General features: G+C 36.6%; 2 protein-coding genes across 3 annotated transcripts; one reads left to right on the forward strand and one right to left on the reverse strand.

The window, feature by feature from the left end:
• Window positions 1–4,831: 4,831 nt before the first annotated feature.
• Window positions 4,832–7,784, forward strand: LOC121855411. Its single transcript, XM_042350317.1, has 2 exons — window positions 4,832–4,999; window positions 6,585–7,784. The coding sequence occupies exons 1-2, from the start codon at window positions 4,855–4,857 to the stop codon at window positions 6,761–6,763; spliced, it is 324 nt and encodes a 107-aa protein (XP_042206251.1). The 5' UTR covers window positions 4,832–4,854; the 3' UTR covers window positions 6,764–7,784.
• Window positions 6,214–25,123, reverse strand: LOC121855410 (iron-sulfur cluster assembly 1 homolog, mitochondrial-like). Of its 2 annotated transcripts, none has more exons than XM_042350316.1 (4): window positions 24,836–25,123; window positions 21,137–21,190; window positions 15,920–16,025; window positions 6,214–6,443 (listed from the first exon to the last, which is right to left on the reverse strand). In XM_042350316.1, exons 1-4 carry the CDS (start codon window positions 24,911–24,913, stop codon window positions 6,331–6,333), a joined length of 351 nt encoding a protein of 116 aa, XP_042206250.1. In that variant the 5' UTR covers window positions 24,914–25,123; the 3' UTR covers window positions 6,214–6,330. The 2 variants fall into 2 exon arrangements, with proteins under 2 accessions (XP_042206250.1, XP_042206249.1); XM_042350315.1 differs by lacking the exon at window positions 6,214–6,443 and adding an exon at window positions 9,987–10,958 and having other exon boundaries at window positions 24,836–25,103.

The following is a 25,123-nucleotide window of genomic DNA, read 5'->3' on the forward strand; positions in this document are numbered from 1 at the left end:
AGGCTGCAGACAAGTGCAACAGAATGAAATTAATGATAATGATCAGACCAGTCAAGTAAGTTTTATACACAGTGTAGCTTCTCCAACAAGTTTATGTTCTTCATTTATCATATTTCACTTATCTTGCCTCATTTTTGTCTGCTTTCACTTACTTCAAGAAATTCTTCATTGTTGTATCTACATTTTGTGTTGAGCTTCCAGTTGTACAGTCACTACATAAAGTATATACAAGGTGGGTCTGAAGGATGTCAAATGAACACTGCAACCCTGTTGTCTCAGTTGGGTTTTCAAAATCCTTTGTCCTTTCCCTTTCTTAATTTGGGGAGTTATGACACTATAATATACTGTACTAGGGTTACCGGATGAATATATCAGGGAAGCTTCTGGTACAGCACCTGGATCTTCTTAAAGTATGTTATAGATTTTGTTTCCACAAATTGTAATTTATGGTATCCAATATAAAAGTTACTTTAAAAATGTTTTTAATCCCTTCCCCACTACTGTGTAATGCTGTGTCCAGATTCAAGGGAAAATATAATATATACTGTACTAATGCTACTGTACTCATAATTTCTCCCTTCATTCGTTGTTACCCTTTATTCTCACTGTTGTGATTATCTGGTTCCTTTAGGTCACATTACTAGCCTTTCACAAGATCCCAATTTACACCATCACTCAACATAACCTAACATCCATCAGCAGCATATGCTTCCCAAAATATAATTCAACACTATGCTCTCCACTAATTTGTACATATTGCTGCTTCTGAATGTCATGCCCCACACTTCAAGTCATTCCGCACTTCTTCTTGGTCTTCCCTCTCACTCCCACCTTTGAATTATGCATACTTTTTAGCCACTGCCTACCGTAACACTTCCATAATTTTCATATCTTCTCCAGTCCTTCATCTCTTATTCTTTATATCCTCTACATATACACTGTATTGTATATTGTTTCCAAGCTCTTCATATCTGTTATTTCTAAATTGCTCCTTACTATTACATCCAGAGTTCAGCACACCCATATATAATGTCTCAACAATTACTGTACAGTACATATCGAGCTTTGTCTACTTTGATGTGATTGTCTCTCCTTATATATTCTATTTCGCATTGCACCTATTACAATCAAACCCCATTTGGCATCCGGCTCTACCCCACTCAAATTATCCAGAGAGTACAAATTATCAATGCTTCAGTGACGACGGTGTTGTAACTGTAGGAGGACCAAACTGACACATAAATAGAAAACATACAGTCAGTTCTGCTATAACGCGATAGTTGTGTTCTTGTAAAACATCGTGTTATAGAAATTGCGCTAAAGAAATAACAGGGCTTATGGAGAAAATAGGGTTAGGTGCAGATTACTCAAAATTGAAAAAATTTTAGTAGTTAGCCTAACACAAAGGATAGCACAGACTAAATAAATGTTACATTCATATCTAATAATGAAATCATACAGTAAATGTAACACTTTACCTTGAGAAAATATGAATATAACTTGATGGGGAGAAGGGTGATTTTGAGGTTGATAACATCGAGCTTCTCTTCAAGTGTTATAGCTTTTCTTTTTACTATCATCACGGAATGCATCACCAGAACGCTTTGGAGATATTCTTTCTTTACCATATTCACAGTTAATACCACAAAATTGGAGAAGAGTAAGCAAAACGTTACAGCAAACAAGCGTCAGATTTTACAAATATCGCCCTCTATTCATAAATCGCGAGCCCATTTCGGTTGTCAGAACACGCTATAGCAGAACTCACTGTATGGCCTGTATATACTTCTCCACTCTGGTACTGTACATACAGGCCAGATACAATATACACAGTTCACCCTGGCTTAAGTTGAACCTAACCATGTATAACTGGTACAGAAATATCTCTATTAGGAATCCTCAAACCCGAACTCTTACCCGAATTTAATTTTTTCGAATTTCCCAGCCGATGAAAAATTCCAGCTTGGGAACGATTTTATGGAAAATTCCAGCTTTGGGAATGATTTTATGAAAATTACTGCTTTGGGAACGATTAAAATACTGCTTTGGAACATTATGGAAAATTTCAGCTTTGGGACATTATATGGAAAATTACTGCTTTGAACGAAAATCAGCTTAACTTAGGAAATTATGCTTTGGAAAGATTTAAAATTACTGCGGGAAGATTTAATACTGCTTGGGAAAGATTTAAATTTAACGATTTATAATTGGAAAATTACTGCAAAGATTAAAATTCCATTGAAAATACTCTGGAAAGATTTTATGGAAAATTCCAGCTTTGGGAACGATTTTATGGAAAATCCCAGCTTTGGGAACGATTTTATGGAAAATTACTGCTTTGGGAAAGATTTTATGGAAAATTACTGCTTTGGGAAAGATTTTATGGAAAATTCCAGCTTTGGGAACGATTTTATGGAAAATTACTGCTTTGGGAAAGATTTTATGGAAAATTCCGGCTTTGGGAATGATTTTATGGAAAATTCTGAAGAGAAGAATTCCCGGTACCCGGAAAATTCCAGGGATGGGGGATTTTTTTTCCGGGTTTAAAATAAGAAAATTAAGTCCATTTTCTGGAAATTCCGAAAAAACTTTTCCATTACGGGTACCCGGAAAATTCTAGGGATGTGGGATTTTTTTCCGGCTTTGAGAGAGTCGTCTCGTTACCCGGAAATCTCTCATTCCCAGAAGCACTCTGCACCAATTGTTCCGGCTAATGGGTATATCACGGTATAAGAAAAATGTGTGCATTATGTTCTTTCCTAAGAAGCAGGTGAAGATAATTGTTAACCTTAGCTCCCCCTCCCCCCAAAAAAAATCATTAATAACGAAATACAGACAATCTTGATACAGTATTTTATTTTCTAAATATGCAGGAACCAATCTAAAATATATAATTTCATTGTACCAGCCTGTAGCAGTAGATGCAGGATCACCTGATGTCCTGCTAGACCCTCATATTGAAGCAGTCAAGAAGCAGCTCATGCAGTTTGGCATCAGTTTCATGGACCCAGCTTCTCTTACTACAAACCACAAGTGAGTCGTAGATTTGTATCTCCATCGTAATTGATTTCTGGTTCATCACCTTTTAAACAGGAGATCTTTATGTTCTCCTTTGATTCCTATGTCATTGGGAGAATTCCCCATCCTTAAGGAAATTGCTTCTTGTAGTGTTTCTCTCAAAAAGTTCAGCCATATACACATGTTATAAAAATCTGGAATAAATATTTTAAATACTTATATAAACCATAAATGGAAAAACAAGAAGAAACAGTAAGAGGAAAAAATAATAAGAAAAGAGACAGAGAAGATAATAGGAACACCTCACCCATTACCTGTCCCAATGAATGGAAATAGACAGGATAGGCATGAACAAGTCCTTTCCATTCCAGCTTTTTTTATAAGTACCCTGTATTTAACAGATAAAGGAATAGTAATACTTCCTTGGAAAATAGAGAGAGAGAGAGAGAGGAACATATACACACTGAAACAAACTGTATAAACCACCTTATGACCTGATCCAACAAACATTCCTGCAGGGCTGGGCTAGAAATATCACAGTGACTGTGGTAACTCACAGATACTTAAAACTGGAAAAGGTAGTTAATAAAATGGTGTACAATATATAATATATGCTCGTAGATACAGTACTTAAGCTGGTTTGTAAACCCCTGGTTGGTGAGGGAGTATTGTATAGTACAGTATTTTTATAGTGAATTCTTCTGCAAAAGGTGTTTGAATTTACAGTACAGTACTCTATAATACTGTATAATAAACTAATAGGTTATAGGTTGTTCTTAGTACAGTAGAAGTCCAAAAATCTGGACTGCTTGGGGATTGGGTCGGTCCGGATTTTCGGATTTTCAGGCAGTACTTTTAAAATTCAAATTTAAGGAGGAATAAAGAAGAGATGAACAGATACATTTTGATAGTTTATTCATTAGCAAATATAGCATGCTTCATTTATCAAAACAAGCAGTTTTAAAGAAAAAGCTGTGAATTCTAGAATTTTTTTCTTTGCCTTTTTTATATCATAAATTGTAGACTTTCCAATGTTGTATGTTTCCATTAGAACAGTATTGCTCACACCACGTTTTATTTTAATTATTTAAAGTTTGTCACTCAATTTCAACGTGTTCTTCTTTCTCTTCACACAACGAAGTTTATCTACTTTAGGCGCCATTATTATGGGCTCTGTAAATGGAAAGAGTAGGACTCAAAATTACATACTGTACGTTGTCACAGTTTGATTGCTCATTTTAAAGTGGCGACCGCGTGGTCGCTTGTTGTCGCTGTGCAGCTGTGGCGCTCACGCATGCGCACGTACACACAAAAGCCAGCTAAAAAAAAAGTTTGAGTTTTCGAAAAGTCTGGATTCTCGGGTGGTCCGGATTTCTGGCATCCGGATTTTTGGACTTTTACTGTATTAGAATCAATCTCTCTCAGTTTTGTCTGAAGTTGAAATATACTGTACCACGAAATGAACATCCACATGCATAATATTATTATGCCTTCTTCTTAGCACTCAACCCCATCTGTATATAATGATCATATTTCATGAATATTTAATGAGATTTAGATTTTACAGCTTAAGCTATATGAGAAATACCCCGGTAATTTTGGGTCTTGAGACCAAATTTCTTAGAAGGTTCCACTTTTAAGAATTGACCTCAACTTCCTGAATTTGTTTTCTCTTCCAACCCTCACTAAGTATTAGGTGCATTTGGCCCTGGGTGAGGGATGGAAAAGAGAAATGCATGTGTGTGTGTGTAATCTTATACCGGTACATTATGTTTATTGTACTGTTTAACATTACAGTACACTATATATATTATGTTCAAAATTTTCAGGGCTGTTATGGACACCATGTATGTTCCTGGATTCCACAATATGCTGTCAATGTATCAAAGTACAATCAGCACCCACTACCTTGAAAGTGATGCTATGGCTGCCAAATATCTTACAGACTCACAGTTAGCAGCCATCGCTGCAATGTCTCCTGGTAAGCCTTACCTATTCTCTAAAGACTGTATCTGTTTATATATATTATTCACACAGTATTCAGTGTTAAGTAAATTTATTTATCAGCTGAGGTAAACAGGATCAAAAATGTATCTGTGCACATTGGGTCTGATGATTTCCTGATTGATCAATACACCACCAACATGATTTATCTGTTTTCTTCTGAATGTGCATATAATAACAATATTTACAGTGGATAAAACAGGAAATGTTGCTAGCTAGCAATACTGTATATGGCATTTTGCAATACTGTACTGTACTGTATACATCATCTGTGGTGTCAGGATTGTTTCATGCAAAATGTGCACAAATACTTTTTTAATTGTGTGTACATTTCATATAATTGGACATGAAAATAATTATCTTTGACATAGAAATTACCTTTAGTTTCATCCAAAACATAATATATTCAGGTGTCTTTTTTTACTATTGCAAGATGCAATATGACCAGAGTCAACAACAACATCAATTGCTGTTACTCGTTCACTTTTAGTGCTTTAACATGTGTTTTACTACTTTGTTCCCCTTCCACAACATGGCCTCAAATTCACTATCTGGTTTGTCTGTTACTTCCCTTGTAAACCACTTGATACTGTACTGGTACCATGTTCTCCAACTAAACACTCACACATACACTCACTTCATGACTAACTTCATCTCCATCCCCTTCACTATCAGTACCTTCTTTATGCCATCTTTCCATTAATTTCTTGGTCTTCCCCTCTTATTTCCTGTTATTCACTTCTAAACTGAATACTTTTTACTAATCTTGCAATATGTCCTCACCACCTTAGCAAGCCCTCAGCCTTTTATCAAATATTCCTTTCACTTCCACATCTCCCTATTTTGGTGTTTTGTCTTCTCTGAATCCAGACTAGCCCATATATTGCTCCCAGTCAGTCAGTCAGTCAGTCAAGCCTCTTTTTGTTGTCTTTAACTTACTTATGTCTCTTGCATCCAGAGTCCTTGCTTCACACTTTAACAGTAAATTTAGCTGAACTTTACATCCCATCTTGACCTCCTTTGATACATTTCTCTTTCTATGCTTTACTTTGATCAGCACACCTTTTACCTTCTCTTCAGTTATTCAATGATTAATTCACTCCCAGATATCTAAAACATCTTTGTTCCATTTAAGCTAACATTCATTTTCTCCACATAAAGTACAGTATTCATCTTTTTACTTTAGATAACATTTAATTTTATTTTTTTTTGTACTACAGTACAGACTTTTCCAAACTCTTTCATTAACAGTTGTAACTTTTTCTGAATCATTTACCAGTGCAGTGTCAATTATAAAGAGTAACTGCCTTACAGTGTCTCCAAATTGTGACCCTTATTTGTAGTATACTGTACTGTATACCGGCCAAACTTGCTCTCCTCTTCATTACTCTTGCCCTGCACACTGTAACCACTCCATCCAGCTGAAATATTCATATTTGTTTGTTATTTATAATTAGTATTTCCAGAATTTGTAATTAATTTTTCCGTGCAACCACACCATGTTATCCTGTAATTTTTATGTACTGTATTTATGTGTTTATTAATTGTTCTTAATGTTTCAGCAATGAAAAAAAGGAATGAAGGTGAAGGAACAAGGAAGATCAATGACTCTACTGGCCCAGTTGAAGTTATTGGCAGCCAAGAAAGAATGCAAAGCCAACTCTACAAATTTACTGTGAATAACAACTTTTCTCTGGCCACCAAAAAATTCCTCGAGAGATACGGATTACATGATGACTGACTTTATCTTGTTTTCTGTAATCTGATATATGGATAAATATGAATTTCTGTTAAACTTGCAATAGGAATTTGTGGTGTTTTAAGCCTACAGTATTTATGTTTTTAGTACAGTATTGCTGATCTAACCCCTGTCTATGCAAAATCTAATTGAAATACTGCAACTTCAAATATTTTTATTGAGCACATCATGTTTACTTCATTTGCTTTTGCTTTTATTATTCTTTTTCTTTTGATTGATTTCTTTTTAATCATCCGCACAAATACTCTATGTTTGTATGATATTTTAAAACCATTTTTAAACTCTTTCACAGGTGAGTAAGTACAGTCACAAGAAAAAATCCTATCAGTCCTCTGTTCCATCCATGAACCCTGGCACTCGTGAACCTGTGAATCCGAGACATCACACAGTACACCATCTATGGGCTCAACAATGTGAGATGTTTCAGATTCACAGGTTCATGAGTCTCAGGGTTCATGGATGGGGGAGGACTGACAAAAGAATGAAAATGAGGTTCACCTCCATAGAGATCTTATTTTTGAGTGAATGGTTCTCAGTTATTTCATATGTACCCCAGAAATTCTTACATATCCCACAACAAAATTTTTTCAGAAATAAAGGATTTTAAGTCTCATAAATGCTTATACTTTTCACCTGATCCTCACTTTATGTGTACAGTACTTACTAAATGCAAATTCGCTGTTGTGTGAGGACCCTACTTCTACCTACAATTTGCTTAAAGTGAAAAAATATGCTATTATGCAATCTGCTAGATATGATGCAATACAGTACAGCATGCCCTGACAATTCATGGATGACACCCTGGATGTACCCAAGAATGTCTGCGGGTAGTTTTAAAGTTGCCGGCATTTTCGTGGCCGGGACAGGGAGCCATTCGTTCTAGAGACAGTAATTTTTACGAGGAAAAAATTGCCATATGGCAACCCAACCAACTCAACTTTAACATTTTTCTACATTTCAATACATTTTGTTTTGTTTCTGACTGATTATTTGTGAGAGGATTTTCCCATTATTATTCATTTGTATATATTTTTTTGTGTATGTGTGTGTGTGCTTACACACGCACATATACAATACAGGTAAAAGAAATAATTATCCTATGGGTAAACACATAAAAATATACAGTACATTTCTTTGCACACGAGTTAAAATGTAACCCCCCCTCCCCGGTAAGCAAATGATATTTTCGGATTTGGCGATTCACGGCAATTTTGAGACCCAAACCCCCAGCAATTTTAAGGGTATGCTTTTTTTGGACTGAGATACTCTAGTCACCAGCAATGGGGAGATTAATAAAAAGTCTTATTCAATGAACAACATTTACAGTGGTGTAATCAGATTTGCTATAGGCCTACTGAGAACTAGGACACTTGAGTATGTAAGCAGGCTGGGACTGATCAGATGTTGCTGCATTCGTCAGGATTATTTAATTATTGATTCAGTATTATATTCTCATATGATTGCCCTCTTATGGTTTATGGTTCATCATGATTAATATAACATCTTCAGTAATAGAGGAAAATATAATACTGTATGTAATTTGTAATATGACTTGAAAATAAAAGGATAAGCTGTATCAAGATGTGTTCGTGTGGGAGCTTTTAGTAGAACAGCTTACAACAGGGGTCACTGTAACACACTGTATAGTATTGATATGAAGATACCTTACTAAAAACATTATTTACTACCTTTGAGTGTTATATGATGGCTTAATTTGGCTACTTGTACACTTAGACAAATTATTAATGAATAAACCAGGGTATATGCAGATGCATATTACTGTACTGTACAATACAATATTACATAAGTGATGATAAACACACAATAGTATTTATTAAATGGTGATAAATACATGACTGTAATGTACTAATTTAATGCGTGTTGAAGACAGACATTGTGGTAAGCCAATCAACTGTTTGCTCTTTGTGAGCAAATGACAGTTCAGTGCGGGATTCGTTTTTCAGGAAAGCTGATTATTTTAGGATATTTTATCAACCTTGCGCCAAATGATATAAATAATATGAGAATTATGGTGAGAATTGCATAAAGAAATGTTAAAGGAATCTTGTGGGAGAGAGTACCCACCCTCCCCTCTGCCAGCTGCTCCCAGATAAACACTTGTCTTCCACATAAACCCTAAATCACACCTTGGAAACCCATAGTTGATGAGTAATTAGCATTGAAATATGTCAGTAAAATATTTCAAGGGATATTTTGGCCACTAATTTCACTGCAATCGAATTGTGGACCACATATGAATAATCAGCAAGCTCAGGAGTACCCACACTGTGATTTTCAGCAAAATCTAATTTTTGGCCAAAAACCACCAAAAATGTAAGTCTTACACCTTACAAATTTTTTGACCAAAATATACTTTTTTCTCAGAATTGAAATTTAAGGGGTTTAGCTAATTAATTACTTTCAGAATAACACACAAACCCTGTATCACACCTTGGAAACCCATAGTTGATGAGTAATTATCATTGAACTATGTCAGTAAAATCTTTCTAGGGGCATTTTGGCCACTAATTACTCTGCAATCGAATCGTGGACCACATATGAACAATCAGCAAGCTCAGGAGTACCCACTGTGATTTTCAGCAAAATTGAATTTTTGGTCAAAAATCACCAAAAATGTAAGTCTTACACCTTGCAAAATTTGTGACCAAAATACAGTATTGTGTCGGGAAAAAGTGGAGTTTGGGGGTCGGCCCGGTCTCTTATTTCAATTAATTCCATATGTTATGTTGTTCACTTTACGCGTTTCTCACTTTACGCGGGCCGCCGTGGGTTGAATTAACCGCGTAAAGTTAGGGTTCACTGTACGATTTTCCAGCATCTCATTTCAGAACAATGGTGATAGATAGCAACAGGAAAATTTTGCATTTTGGGCCTAAAACCCAAAATTTAAAATGGAAATTGATGTAGGTAGAACACCTCCAATCTCAAAATCAAGGTTATTCCTGAAATCTATAGTACATAAAAATGCATCATTTGATGACCTGTCGTCAGGAAAATTCCTAAAGTTGCACTTCGAATCCTGAAATTGACACACCCTAAAATGATACTCGATTCTTAAACCTTTGTTTCAAGGTAAGAACAAATTTTACTTGAACTGTCCTAAAAGAAAAAAATCATGATAACTGTATTATTTGTCTTGTGCTACAAAGAGTATTTGTTCTAAAACTATAAATGAAAGAAGAAAAATATATTAATATTTATTTCTTCAATATTTACACTGTACGTGTTTACAAATAAAATCAATAAACTTTCATTATATAACCCCTTTATTTCTTGACATCCATACACAAAAAGTGTCTATAATAGTTGTTGACCAATGGTAGGAACATATATATCATACAACCCATTTATTTAATTCAAATTGAGAATCCTTGATGAACCTATTATTATCAATATAATTTTATCAACTGAATATTATTGGGAATTCCTATACAATTTTTTTTTACAAAAGGTGCACAAGGTTTAAAAAATTTATGTTCTTCTACTTAATGACCAATAGCCTACACAAGAGAACTTTCACAATAAATCTATGTTTTAATGGGTTAAGGCAAAATATATTATAGCACTTCAACATAGTAAATTTACAATAATACCTGCATTATAAGTTTGAATTAAAGAGGTTTTATGACTTTATATGTAAAAGTTACTTGCAAATCTACAGGTATTTATCTTATTGTAACTAATACAATGCTGGAAAGCATATTTTATATATAGAGTAACTACAAGATGAGACCCAACTTGTGCAAAGCAGATATATACACCACATACAATTGGCCATTCATCTTTTCTACTGCAAATAGTAATATACATTATTAGGTAGTCAAGTTCAGACAATGGAGTAATCCTGTCCAAATTATTGTATACTGCATAAAATAAAACCAACTCCCAACATATCAACACATAAAGAAAACATAATGTATTGCACTTACTGAGGTCATTACTTAAATACAGTACAGTACTACTATGAAAAACTACTTGCATTTATTTCTTGCAAAAATGAACATACATTAAATTGAAAAGCTCTCTCCACACCCACAAGTTCCCTTGATATTAGGATTGTTAAAGACAAATTCTGCTGACAGTTTACTCTTTACGTAGTCCATCTCCGTACCCAATAGTGTTAACTGAGCTTTCTTGTCGATGATTACACGTACACCTGTAATAAAATTAATATTTTTTAATTGTCTCCCTGCTTCTTTAACAGCTGCTATTTCTAAATGTACCATCTACTCATCAATACCTCATTCACTTACCTGTACTTATTGCCCCCCCCCCCTGCAACTCAATGGCTAATACATAATGATCCATTAATACAGTATTAATAGTCAATATATCACAAATAAAATCATATATAACTGTTAAGGATAACCAGTTATGGCTCATTTGAATGCAGAATTTGAGGAGCTTTGAATCATAATCTGCGAAGTGCCAAAACAGAAAATGGAAGAAAATGCTCAACCACAGGTATATGTTTACAATTGGCTGGCTCTCTGGCTTACCCAGGGGACAGAGGAGAGGTTGGGCAATACTGTACAAAGCAAAGCAAAACATAACACGATATATGGCTCTTAGCAGGTTATTGTCCAGAATTCCTCATTTAATGGATGCAAAGATATAAGCGATTGAAAACATGAGTGAGTGAGTGAGTGGAAAAAATAAGTTTGAAATAAATAATATTTACCAACAAAGTCACAAAAAATTCGCGCTTCCGAGCATTATGCGCATTCACTATAATATTTAACTGTTTGTCTTGATTTTGTAACAAGTTAATTTTGTGATACACCACATAATTATATATAGCACTATTATTCCCTCCAGCAAAATATATTCTATTAAAAACTATAGCAATACATTTTGTAAATTACTATTCTCAATACAAACTCACTGTATACACTAATAATTGGGGGTGATTTGTTCATTTCAGACACTATTAAAGAACTACATGTTGTGGGCTTACTGTATTATTATAACTACAGTATAGTCTGGATTTACACGGCCAATTGAACCCATGGAGTACCGGGTAAAACCAGAAATGCGTGAATGAAATAACAGAACATATGGGATTAATTGAAATAGAGACTGGGCCGACCCCCAAACTCCACATTTTGCCGACACAATATGTACATTGTAGTAAAAATAGTATCTTAACTTTATGATGGTATGCACACACACATAATATAGAAGATAAATATCAATAAGAGAATAAAATACTGCACCAGGTAAAAGAAATATCAAGATTTAACACTTACGTTAGTAGAAGAGATGGGTCGGCATACGTGGAAGGGGGCTGGTTCCGAGGCAGAGGGCAGATTAGTGGCCCTCAGGTGAATCACTGTCACTATCCACCACAGATGTCAGGGCCTCCCTGACAAATCCCTGAAAGTCAATATCACTGTCACTATCACTGACGTGGGCTGGCTGTGGTGGGTTGCGGGAGAAGAACTCCGCGATGTTACGCTGACGGCTAGTGTTGATATTTTCGTGATAAATCTTGATGTACAGCTCCGTAGTTTGCAACAGATGGTTATTGAAGATTTCATAGCGGTGATTGTCAGGGTCGTTGGAAAGGACGAGCTTGAGTTTCTCAGCAAACTCAAAGGCATCCTTAACATTACCATGTGTTAACTTGTGTTCTTCTCGGGCTGCCGCAACACCTGCCTCCTCACTGACGTCATTGTCTTCCAACATTTCGTCGGCAGTCACCTAAGGATCCCTGATCACCTCCATAATGTCTTCGTTGGTGGTCTCTGAGAAGCCTGCAGCTGTAACACTCTGTGCAGCTTCTCTTGCAAGGTCCACTGCCACTGCAACAGACTGAACATCACCAGTCACAGGTTGCCTCTGCCTCCCACCTGGGATACCTTGCAACACATGCCGCCACGCATGACGAATCATTGCCACAGACAGCTGATCCCATGCCTCCACCAAGAAATCAACAGCTTTCTTGACGTAATTTCTTCTAAAACTGTCTGACGCGAACTTCTTGCTCCGCCAACTCTTCTTGCTCGTCGTCGTCACTCTCGCTATCGGTGTCACTCAGGTTCCGCAACTCATCTTTGGTGTTAGTCAAGTCATTAAGGAGCTGAAACTTCTTTGCAGTGAAAGCAGCCTTAACATTACAAATTAATTCTTGATCCATGGGCTGGATTAATGACGTAGTGTTGGGAGGAAGGCAGACCACTTTTACGTTGGGGTGACGATCCAACAGTAGGGGCGAGTGTCCTGGTGCGTTGTCAAGGAGCAACAAAATTTTGAATGAAACATTCTGTTGCTCGCACAATTTCTTCACGTCGGGAACGAAACAGTCGTCAAACCAGGTGAGGGACAGACCAGTGAACATCCACGCCTTACGTGCGGTTAGCCAGTGGACATTTAGCTTGGTCATGTCCAATCCACGTTCTTGTAGGCGTGCGGCTTGCAGGCTGTGTGGATCACCGATAACTTGAGCTTACAGGTACCGGAAGCATTGGTGGTAAACAGGACGGTGATGCGCTCCTTCTGCAATTTCCGGCCCTGACACTTGCTGGCAGACTTGACAACGAAGTTCTTGATAGGTAGCTTTTTCCAAAACAGACCAGATTCATCCATGTTGAACACCTCGTCGTCGGTGTACTGTCCTTCTTCCATAACTTCTCGTAAGAATGGAGGAAAATCACTCGCTGCAACATGGTCAGCACTACCACCTTCACCACCAATGTTAATGTTGGTAATCTTGTTCCTCTTCTTAAACCCTTGCAGCCACCCAGAGGAAGCAGTGAAGGGTTTGGGCTCTGCAATTCCCATCTTGCGTGCCACTGCTACGTACAGTTCACGTGCGTACTCCTGAACTGACCGCGTGTCCACCGCCATGTTCAATCTTGCCTGACGAATCAAGTAGCTCACCAGCAAATTCTCAGTCTTGAGCAGCACCTTCTTCTGACAGTACTTCACCATTGAAGCACCTGCCGACTTTGTGATGCTCATGTGTTCTTTTATCTTGGCGGCATACTTCTTGATCGTCCTGATCGTAGATTCGTTCACGCCATGCTGGCGCACCAAATCAACTTGCCTCGTACCTTTCTCCAACTCCTGCACGATCTTGTCTTAACTTCATAGCTTAAAGCTCGTCGTATCTTCTTAAGCTTGGGGCGACTTAGGCCAGGTAGTTCAAGGTTTTTCTGTGGTGGTGGGGGGTCTAGTGGGAGCCACTGTTGCGAGATTAGCGGGCACACGAGAGAATTGTATACGAGGTAACTGAGAACAATGCGACTGACGCGGGGTAGGACAGCGGCTTCTTCCCTCCCGTGGCAGGGCACATCATATTACATTAAACCAATCACAGCTAGCGGGGAAGGGAGGTAAGGATGCGTGGCCCAATCACAGGCCGATACGTCATATGACGTCAGCGATAACGCAACGACGACATACTGTGCAACCTTACTCGCGCCGCTTCCCGCTTATGGTCAAGCATGGGCAACGTGAATACAAAATGGCGCGGTGTGTCTGGACCTTTCCAGCTGCTCTGCGTAAATGACCAAATTTACCGCGTAATTAAAGCATTTCAATTCTGGCAAGGCACCGCGTAAATGACCAAACGCGTTAACCAAAACCGAGTAAATCCAGACTATACTGTACAGTACAGTATTACAAAGCTACCAATATCTGTACAGTACAGTATGTGTTTTTATTGAAAATACTGTAGTAATTTATGAAATAGAAGTTCAGGTAATTGGAGTGACTTGTTTGTCTTGACACAGTGACCAAGATAGACGTCGTCTTGTTCGGTCATGTTTACTAAAGAGCTTCATGTTGTGAGCTTACTGTATTATTACAATATTATTATTACAGTATAACTTTTACTCAACTTTTTGCAGTACTTTGACCACTACTGAATTGCCCAGTACAGTTTAAGATAACACACTACAAGCTTCCTTTTTGTAACCAATTTTCTTGACAATAAGAATTAAAACTTCTTCATGGGGTCTACTGGCCAGACAAAACAAAATTCCCTGGCTTTTCCAGGAGTAAATTTGAAAATTTTGGGTTACATTAATTCAGTATTTATTAAGACAGAATAACAAAATTAGAGGTTTTCAATAATATGTATATACTCCCTGTACAGTACTCTACTACAGTATTGGGAAATTTAAAGATGTTATACTTAATATTAATCAAGAAATTGAAGACCCTTTCAAGACCCACCCCAAGCCTAGTGATTAACATCGGCAAAGATGTTGACACTCCCCTCCACATTTTTCTCCTTGGATTTGTGTGATTCACGTGGGTCAACCTGGATGTTCCAAAAAAGTCGGAAATCCAGCAAAAACTGGAAAATTACACTCAGTTCCACCTACTATATGACTCATGATTAATATGTGGAATAATCCACTTAAATAAAGTCACTTAATTATAAGAACAATTCCTCTCTGACAATACTCATTAGAGAATTAGTAGGTACAACTTGTAATATTTGGTTATTTGATCACTAACATGAACTATGATCGGTACACAAACAATTCAGTTACAGTATTGGAGTAGACTATTTACTGGAATTTGTTCCTAAAAGTTGAATTATTACCTATTATAGAGTACATCATTAATTTATGGTAAGATTGCTCTCAAAATAACAATATTATGAAGTTGAACTGAAATTCACATAAAATTCCAGGTTTATTTGTAAAATTCTCTGCCCTTTCCAGGTTTTCCAGACCAGTAGACACCCTGTTCTTTCGAGAAATTAGTATAAAAGTAAATGAAACAAAGAGTTTACTGAATACTATGTTCAATCATGGACAAGTCTTTGGACTAGCGTACTGTATATCAGTAACTGGCAACTTATACTGCACTGTGTAAAAAGTAATACACTCTGAATGGATGTATCATGGATGCAACTGTTCTTAGCTAATCACCATCGCCCTTATATGTTTGTGCATTCATTATACGTATGTCCATTTAGAGGATTTACTACATCACAATATAAGTTGCTAATTACTGATATATTTGAGACCAGAGATTTTTATCTAAAACTGTACTGTATATGTACACCCACTAAAAAATTATTTGGCACCCTTAAGGTGTGATACAATATGACACGGGTGCCGAATAATTTTTTAGTGAGTGTACAAAGGTATCACTTACCGTTTTGTACAACTTCCTCGTCAAATTTTCCTTTCTCTGTGGCATAATTTAAGGTATAACTCAATCCATTGCATCCTCGCTGTCTCACACCCACCTTCAGGCCCACCTGTGAATTATGCAGTCAATATAATACCTGTACACAGTATCCACTACAAAGGTTTCTTTCAGCCAAAAGGCAAATTATAGAAAGACTATGCTGTAAGGCTTAACCCCCCCCCCCAAAAAAAAGTAAATAGTGTGTGATCTAATACTTTCACTGATAAAAATTTATAACCCTATCTGCAAAATGTTAAGAGTTTGTTGTCCAATGCTTTCAGCATCCAGTGAACTATTAAATCTTTCATTGTAACTTATTTCTTCTAAAATATTGGTTAAGGTGACGTGGAATAACCATGAATATTTATTAGTTACTGTTAAATCTAGCAGGCAAGCAATGCTAGGAGTAGGGCCAATAATAGTAGTGACGCTACATAGCAGCACTATTATTTTAGTAGTGAAACAAGGAGTGCAGCTTCTACCAAAATCAGTAGCAGAACCGGTAGTAACGGTGTTTTTTTCAGATTTGGCACTCCTGAATGATATACTGCACAAGTATTTACAGTTTCAAAAGTGACATAAGTTTAATGTATGGAATACCCATCAGTACAGCAATTACACTTCTCATATCTCCGCCTTCATTGTGTAAAAAAACTACTTGTAATCCTCTCCCATTTTATGACTATGCTGTGTTTTTGCTCGTAACAAGGCTAATAAAGTACTTGGGTTCATACAAAGGAGTGTTAGTTACAAGATAGCGAGGTCATCCTAAAACTGTATCTTGCTCTTGTGAGACCACACCTGGATTACGCAGTTCAGTTCTGGTCACCGTATTACAGAATGGATATAGAATCCTTGGAAAGAATTCAGAGGAGAATGACAAGACTAATCCCGGGCATTAGGAACCTTGAGTATAGAGACAGGTTAAAGCATCTTAATTTGCACTCCCTTGAGAGACGTAGAGCGAGGGGCGACCTGATAGGTGGTGGAAGATAAGTGGAAGGCAGGGCTAAACAAAGGGGACATTACAAAGGTACTCAAACTATCCAACCAGGAGCGAACTCGTAACAATGGTTTTAAATTAGACAAATTTAGATTTAGGCGTGACAAAGGTAAACACTGGTTTGGAAACAGAGTAGTGGATGAATGAAACAAGTTACCAAATATCATCATTAACTCGAATACGCTGAATTGCTTCAAACATAGGTTGGATGCTCATATGAGCAATGGGGGTTGGGTGTAAACGGGACTGCCCAGTATGGGCCAATAGGCCCACTGCAGTTTCCTCCATTCTTATGTTCTTATGTAATCAGAGGAGCCAAAACTCTCTCTCCCTGAAATGCAAAAAAACAGTAAATACACTTTATGAAATAAATTAATAGCTAGTTTAAACCTTGGTATTTTATTAGTACTATTTTCTGTGAATTGTAATACAGGTATGTGTTTCTTCACTGTTGCTGTGCACAGGTGCTTGAAAAAAGTAGCGCCAGCAATAGCAGTGCAACAATTTAAAATCAGCAGAAATATGTTTTCTAACAGTAGCAATAGCACAAGTGGTACTGTTCTATACTGTTAGTGTACCCAGCACTGAAGGCAAGTTTGAACTCGCTAGGCCTTTGCTATCTCAATTATAATATCTTTTAATACACTGTAGAGGTATCCCTCACTATACAAATGGGTTACATTTCTTGAAAACCATTTGCCAAGAGAATATTCGTGTAGCAAATAACACAACATATGGGAAAAATAGGATTTGGTTCCCCAATTACAAGAAAACCCCAATACAGTACTATACTGTACCTAAAAAATTAAATAAGTTCACATACAACAACAAAACTAACTACTGTACAGGTACTGTAAATTAGAACCTAAATACAGGACAGTAAACCCCCGCATTACACGGTTTCACTTTACGAGTTTCCACGTTTACGCGGTACCCTGCCGAAACCGGAATGCTCACTCTCCGCGGTGTGTGTGTGTACCCTTTTACGCGGAGAGCGGCGCGAGCAGGGTGCGCACAAGGTCGCCCAGTCATCAAAACATTACCGAGTTCTTCACCCACCACTCACCACAGCCGGCCCAAGTCAGTGATAGTGATAATGATAGTGAGGATATGCACTTATATGGGCTTTGAGGGGTTTGACAAAGAGGCCCTGCAAGCCTCTGTGGTGGATAGTGATACAACTGATACAAGTGATACAGGTGAGGGCCAATAATCTGCCCTCTGCCTCGGAACCAACCCTCCATCCCCGTGTGCCCAGCCATCTTTTCTACTAATTAAGTGTTAAAAAACCTAATATTATTGATATTTCTCTTAATTATTAATTGTGTGTGCATACCATCATAAAATTAAGAAGTTATTTTTACTACAACGTAGGTATTGTGTCTGAAAAAGTGGAGTTTGGGGGTCGGCCCAGTCTCTATTTCAATTAATCCCATACGTTATGTTGTTCACTTTACGCGTTTCTCACTTTACGTGGGCCGCCATGGGTTCAATTGACCGCGTAGTGAGGGTTCACTGTACTGTAATTCAGTACTGTACCTAACTACAGAACCCCAATATTATACCTAAAAAGATGAAATCAGTTTACAGACAACAAAACCTACCTAGTTACTGTAATATAATACCACATTAAAAAATTAATAAAATATAAATCTGGTACATTACCTTAAGGGACCGTCATTCATGTAAGGAAGAATAGCTTTCATACAGTAAGAATGAAATATATGTACTATAAGCAAATATTCATAGAGTGAACATTCATATAGCGAAGGATACCTGTATAGCAGGCACGGGCAACCTTTCCTCAGTCATGGGCAGCATTACACTTCAGGTATTTCTCTGTGGGTCTACCCACCAAAATTTATATCCTACTTAACCCAAAAGTACTGTAATATTAATATTGTATTAGCAAGGATTTACAATCAGTCTTTTTCCCATTTACAAACGAATCCATCATAAAAAATTTTAAATTAATATATTAATTTTTCTTGGCATTTAACGGAAGATGAGTGAAGCAGTTGGTGAATGCAGTACTCATGTACGTTGATTTACCTACAGTCACGGCATTTTTCTTACTCATGAGACACCCCCACCAGAATAATGCCAATGTTAATTTTGGCATATGAGGAACTACAATGAAACAACCTACAGACACATCTATCTCTCTATCTTTATACACAGTGATATCTCCATTAGCCGGAAATATCCCTCATCCCCGGAATTTTCCGGGTAACAGAAAAATAATTTCAGAAGTTCCAGAAATTGAACATGACATCAACTCTCAAACCTGGAAAAATATCCCCCATCCCCAGAATTTTCCGGGTACATGGAAAATTTTACCCAAATTTGCCCCTCGGAAAATCATTCCCAAAGCCAAAATTTTCCAGAAAATTCCACTTTTGGGAATAATTTTCCGAGAAAATTTCAAATCCAGATATCGAAGAGATCCAGGTTTTTGGGATTCCGGCTAATAGAGATATTACTGTCCACGTTTCCATTGTGGATCTATATCTTATATATTCACTGTAGGTGCGCGTGATCCAGATATATGCTGATAACCACAAGGAAAAAGAAAACACGAAGTTCCCAAGGACCTAAAAGCGTTCCTGCCACAACTTAATAACTTAGCCCCCTCGATCAAATTCACTGTGGAATTAGAGCATGACTGTAAATTGCCTTTCCTAGACTGTCTGATCCACAGAATAGGTAACACCTTTAAGTTCAGTATTTATAGAAAACCTACTAATGTGTGTTCATACATTCATTATTATTCTGCCCACCATAATAGAGTCAAACAGTCAGTATTTTCAACAATGTTTTTACGTGCTTTGAGAATTTGCAGCCCGGAATTCATTGATGAGGAATATAAATATATCTATAATATTGGCTCAAACCTTAAATACCCTAGATCTTTCATAGACAAATGCCTGAACATTACTAAGAAATCTTTTTATAGAACTGATCCCAAGCCCACCCATGACCATAAGAATCTCCTAGTATTACCATTTCACAAAAATTTCTCTCAAATTCCTTTACAACTAAAAACCTGGAACGTCAATGTGGCATTTAAAAACTCATGCACTGTTAAACAGATGTTACTCAAGAACTCCCCCAATAATACAAATGGCTGCATTTATAAAGTCCCTTGCAAGGAATGTAATAGGTTTTACTTAGGCCAAACAGGTAAAGATCTTGTAACTAGACTTAAGCAACATAAATACAGTGTTAGGACAGGCCACGAATCCAATGCTCTGTTCGTTCCTTTGAGGGATAATAAACATTGCATTGACTGGGATAATGCCTCCTCAATATTACCTTGTAATTCAATTGACAGTAGGAACATTATAGAATCTAGTCTCATTAAACATACCGAATCCGTTAACATGAATTTGAGTAACGGTATGTACAAATTGGACAATTTTGTAATTAAAAATATTTGTAACCAGGCGAGAAGGTTGGGTCAGTTTTCCCTCTGACCTGACTACTGACCGCGGTGGTGCTTTTGTAAAGATTAGTAGGGTCATTACCTATACTTGACCTCTGTGGACTTGTTCTCACCCTCCTCTGTATATATATAACTTGTTCTGCACTTATATTTTAGTCTGTACTCACCCCTGAAGATGTGAATTACACGAAAGCGCTTGGGAACTTCGTGTTTTCTTTTTCCTTGTGGTTATCAGCATATCTTATATATTATATATAAGGACTTTTGCTGGCAACCGTACAGTCCCCTACAAAAAAGTGTCATTATCCTTGGTGGTATATGTGGTTTTGTTAGCAGTATTAGTCCACTAGTTTTATAACGGCTGATCAAGTTGACCACAGGTATTGATGTACACCATTATCAACTACAGTATGTGGATAAAATTATCATTAAACATTTTTGTGTAGAGAACTGTCAGAATATCATAAATGACCAGTAATTTATGGTAAATTTTATTCCTGCAGATATTTTATAAATACAAATGTTGTGTAAGTTTAAATACTATCAGGAGTTAGGGAGCAGGCATACAGGTACCAACATATGACGATACACTGGAGAAAATATCAAAACATTTTGCCCAGAGTTTCCAATAATGAAGACGGAAAAATTACAGTAACGTATGAACTAATTAGTTTAATTATTACTGCAGTATTACTCTTATAAAATATAATACCCAGTATGCTAAAACACTCACTGCCTCTGGATTTTTCTCTAGTAACTCTCGGACCTTCTCAACAGCATTTTGTGTCTGAAAGAAAAAGGAAAATTCATTAAAAGGTATTCTGTAATTAAGTGATCACTGCACAGCAATATGTACAGTACCATAATAAAATTCAGGATTGGCCAATTTAAACTAATGGTTTAAACCATGATTTACACCAAACAAAAAACATATACTGTATATTTTTTTTCCATTAATTACAGATGGTTATAATAATTTATAGTAGATTTGAAAAAGGCATATGTTAGGGTGAACAGAAAAGCATTGTGGGAGGCATTACAAGTGTTTGGGGTGGAAGGAAGGCTATTAAATCCAATAAAAATATTCCATGAAAACAGCCAGGCAACAGTAAGAATAAATGGGGAAGAAAGTGAAACACTTGAAATAAATGTGGGTGTTAGACAGGGACGCATTATGTCCCGGTGGTTGTTAAATATAGACATGGATGTGAACTATTATACACTGATGAATGTGGTGGTGATAAGCTTTCTTACAGGGCTGCACAAATCTCAAATCCTGATTATAAGGGAGCCAAGTTGCCACTGTTCAATATAACTGGTGACTGCTTCTGTTTATGGTTGGGCTCTGAAACTCTAATTCTAATTTGTTCAGATCATGTATTACGTATATGGGCCCATCCCTCTTTCTCTCTCTGCAACTGTACTTCAGTGATTTCTTTTAAAACTTTCAATTATAAAAGTAGAATAGTTTTTCCATGCATTAAGATGAACTAAAACATAGTTTTTGCCTTTAAGCATGAAGGATGAGTTTGGACGACTGATCAAAGCTTGTGTTTTTCAAATTTGGCCTTTGCAGTGATTTTTTGATATGGAAGAGTATAAATGATTGCTAAATCATCCTGAATGTAATGCTTATGATTAATACCAAATAAAAAGTTTATAAAAAGAACTACAAATACAGTACTTATAACTCATTAAAACCAACATTATACCATTAAAAAAACAAAAATTGAAAAGATTTTTTATCTTTTTTAAACAATGTTTTTCTCTAACCCTGATTAATAATATACAAAAAACTCTCTAAAACTATTACTGCCTGAGTGTAATGCAGAGAAGTGAAAATCCAGCTTTGAGCAAAGTTCCTTTAAATTATAATATTTTGCCCCAGACACTCACTAGACATGGTGGGAGGTGATGAAGACTTGACAGAGCTTTGTGTGTTGTTGCATGAATGATACACATGCCTCATACCCTTTCCTGTTACAGTGTAGTCATGCTGACATTCTATTACAGTATAGTACTGTACTGCACTGTACTCTTAAGCCAAGAAACTGTTATTATCAGGCTCAGAACTTGTTATGGTTAGACCAAGAGCCTCTTATACTTAAACTAAGCACAGTAATGCACTTCATATAGTTGGGCCAAGAACCTGTTAAAGATAGATCAAGAACTTAAAGTATGGGTATGGTACGTCCTAATGGTCGACTAACTACCTTATTTTGGGGCATATAAGATGCACTTTTTTGTCCGAAAAATTACTAAAAATATCAGCCTGCATCCTATATGTGAAGTTGCTGTCTCCCATAGGCTAATGAATCCCCCAGGTGCTGTCTCCAGTAGGCTAAATTTATGAATGCTGGATAGACGTATGCAATTTTCTACATCTTTTTACTACTCGGTATGTTACATGCCCACTCAATCTTACATATACTGTACTGTATACAGATTGTGCAAAAAAAAAAATGCACTAAGTTTAAAACTCTTTTCAGGTCAAACACCGAACTTCATATTTCTATTATATAGGGAGAAAGAGAAAAAAAAATTATTAGGTTTCCGTTGCAAATTTTAATTTTTGGAGTATTTTGGACTTTTCAATAGCACACGGGTTAATAATTGGCTTTTAACCATTCCTCTTCTAGTGTTTTTGACTACCCAAAGATGTTATCTTTAATTTATGAATCGATATTTAAGAGTATCATTTCTTGTGCAAATGCTTAGCTTTTAGGCCGTGGATATTTTGCCGCGACTGGCTAAGTTCCTACTAATGCTATTTTAGCATGAGTGCGCTCTGATTAGCTAATAATCCATTTCCGGCAAACAGTGTGATAACTATATTTGACCGTGACTGGCGGCATTTCGCATTTATTTCACTGCGAGTTGGTCGTTGTGTAGCTATAAACATACCTAACCAGAAGGAGTTGTTCGATTTTGTTAATTTTTTCCACAGATGTTCTTATCATTAAAAAGAGGTCACATTTACTAGAACCTAATAGAACCTGACCTAACCAACCAGATACCTTCCTAACCTTACCTAACTTACTAGCCCAGGATAAGGCCTTATGTCATATTTAACAGAAAGTATTTAATCAATCAGAGTGCGCTTACAGTAAAATAGTGTCAGTAGGAACTTAGGTTATTTTTCATTATCCACCCAACACCTTTTATTACATGTAAAATTAATTTTTTGGCTAGTTTTCTTGCTGTTGTAGATGATTTTGACATTTATCTTTGGGGCAAATCACTTCTTTTTTTTTTTAGGTTAGGTTGATTGGTTCCTATAATATAAGAATAGGTTATTTTGGGTGTGTTTTAGTCAAATCTGACCTCAATGTTTGTGCAAATTAGTGATTCTGTTAAAATGAATATGTTAATTTTTTGCAAAAAAATTTTAATTTGCAAAAAAATGGTCAGATTTGAGTAATACTACACCAAAAATAACCTATTCTCATACCAAAGGAACTAGCCAACCAACCTAACCTGACCTAACCTAGCTGAAAAAAAAAAGTGCTTTGCCCTAAAGACAAATGTCAGAATCATCTAAAGCAGCAAGAAAACTAGCAAAATATATATATATTTTTCATGTGAAAAAAGGTGATGGATAAACAACGAAAAATAACCGGAACTTAGTCAGTCACAATCAAATATCCACTACATAGTTTTGAAAATTAATGAAATCAAACTCCTTCTGGTGTTCGCAGTGTCCTCATACATTACCGTTATTTCTACTGTTAACTTTGTTCTCCAACAATACCAGTTGGTTAATCTGAAGTCATAAATCATATAAGGTAGCTCCTTGAAAGTGCTGGGTCCGGTCCGACTAATTACCCAAATGTAGCCACAATGAAGTCAAATGATGGTCCTACAAGCGTAAATCGGGCTGTGAATCACTTCTCGATTATTATTTGGTGTCATAAGTCACAAAAAATTGGTAAACTTAATTTAATCTGAGTTGTGTTAGGTTAGGTTAGGTACATGCACTCGATCTATTAACTCAGATTAAATTAAGTTTACCAATTTTTTGTGACTTCGTGACATCAAATACCAGTCGAGAAGTGATTGGCAGTCCGATTTATTCTTGTAGAACCATTATTTGACTTCATTGTGGCTACATTTGGGTAATTAGTCGGACCGTGCTGGGTCAGCGGTAGTGTTTCCATGTAAACAAACAAACATGGGACACACTTGGCCATCATTTATAGAGAAAAACTACTACATCAGGTGTGACCATTTTGTATATTATTATCATTTTATATTCAGAAGAATAGTATATCCCCCTTGAAATACGCATAACAGCGTAAAGTATTGTTGGCAATCAGAAAATACTTGTCACTCAAACTCCTACGACTCAAACCAAGAGCAAATAATAATTAGATCAACCCATTAAAACTAAAGACATACAGTATATAATCAGCTAGTGAATATTTCTACTTACTAGTACTAGTGCTGCTCTAGTGGGTATCAGACGCCTCCCTTTAACGGCCCTCACCGTCGCTGAAGCAACCGATGCCATGTTTGTTATGAAACTCCTTCTTATACACAGACTGGCAATTGAGTCAGCCAATACACACTACACCCCGAGAGTGAACACTACACAGGTAAAGATATAACTACTAACTAGGAATAATTTTGGTGTTCACAGCGAGTAACTAGATGGCGCAGGTAGTGGTCAGTCAGTACTCGCTAGCTAACAGAACACTTCACACCCAAGACATCCACTACA

Source organism: Homarus americanus, unplaced genomic scaffold, assembly GCF_018991925.1.
Source record: "Homarus americanus isolate GMGI-L3 unplaced genomic scaffold, GMGI_Hamer_2.0 scaffold45299, whole genome shotgun sequence".
NCBI classification, from domain to species: Eukaryota; Metazoa; Arthropoda; class Malacostraca; order Decapoda; family Nephropidae; genus Homarus; species Homarus americanus.

Coding starts and splice junctions, on each gene's coding strand:
- LOC121855410 (XM_042350315.1), bottom strand. CDS start 24,913: ATGGCATCGGTTGCTTCAGCGACGGTGAGGGCCGTTAAAGGGAGGCGT. Junction 16,026..21,136: donor TAGAGAAAAATCCAGAGGCA/GTGAGTGTTTTA, acceptor CATAATTCACAG/GTGGGCCTGAAGGTGGGTGT. Junction 10,959..15,919: donor CGAGGAAGTTGTACAAAACG/GTAAGTGATACC, acceptor ATTTTATTACAG/GTGTACGTGTAATCATCGAC.
- LOC121855411 (XM_042350317.1), top strand. CDS start 4,855: ATGGACACCATGTATGTTCCTGGATTCCACAATATGCTGTCAATGTAT. Junction 5,000..6,584: donor CATCGCTGCAATGTCTCCTG/GTAAGCCTTACC, acceptor TTAATGTTTCAG/CAATGAAAAAAAGGAATGAA.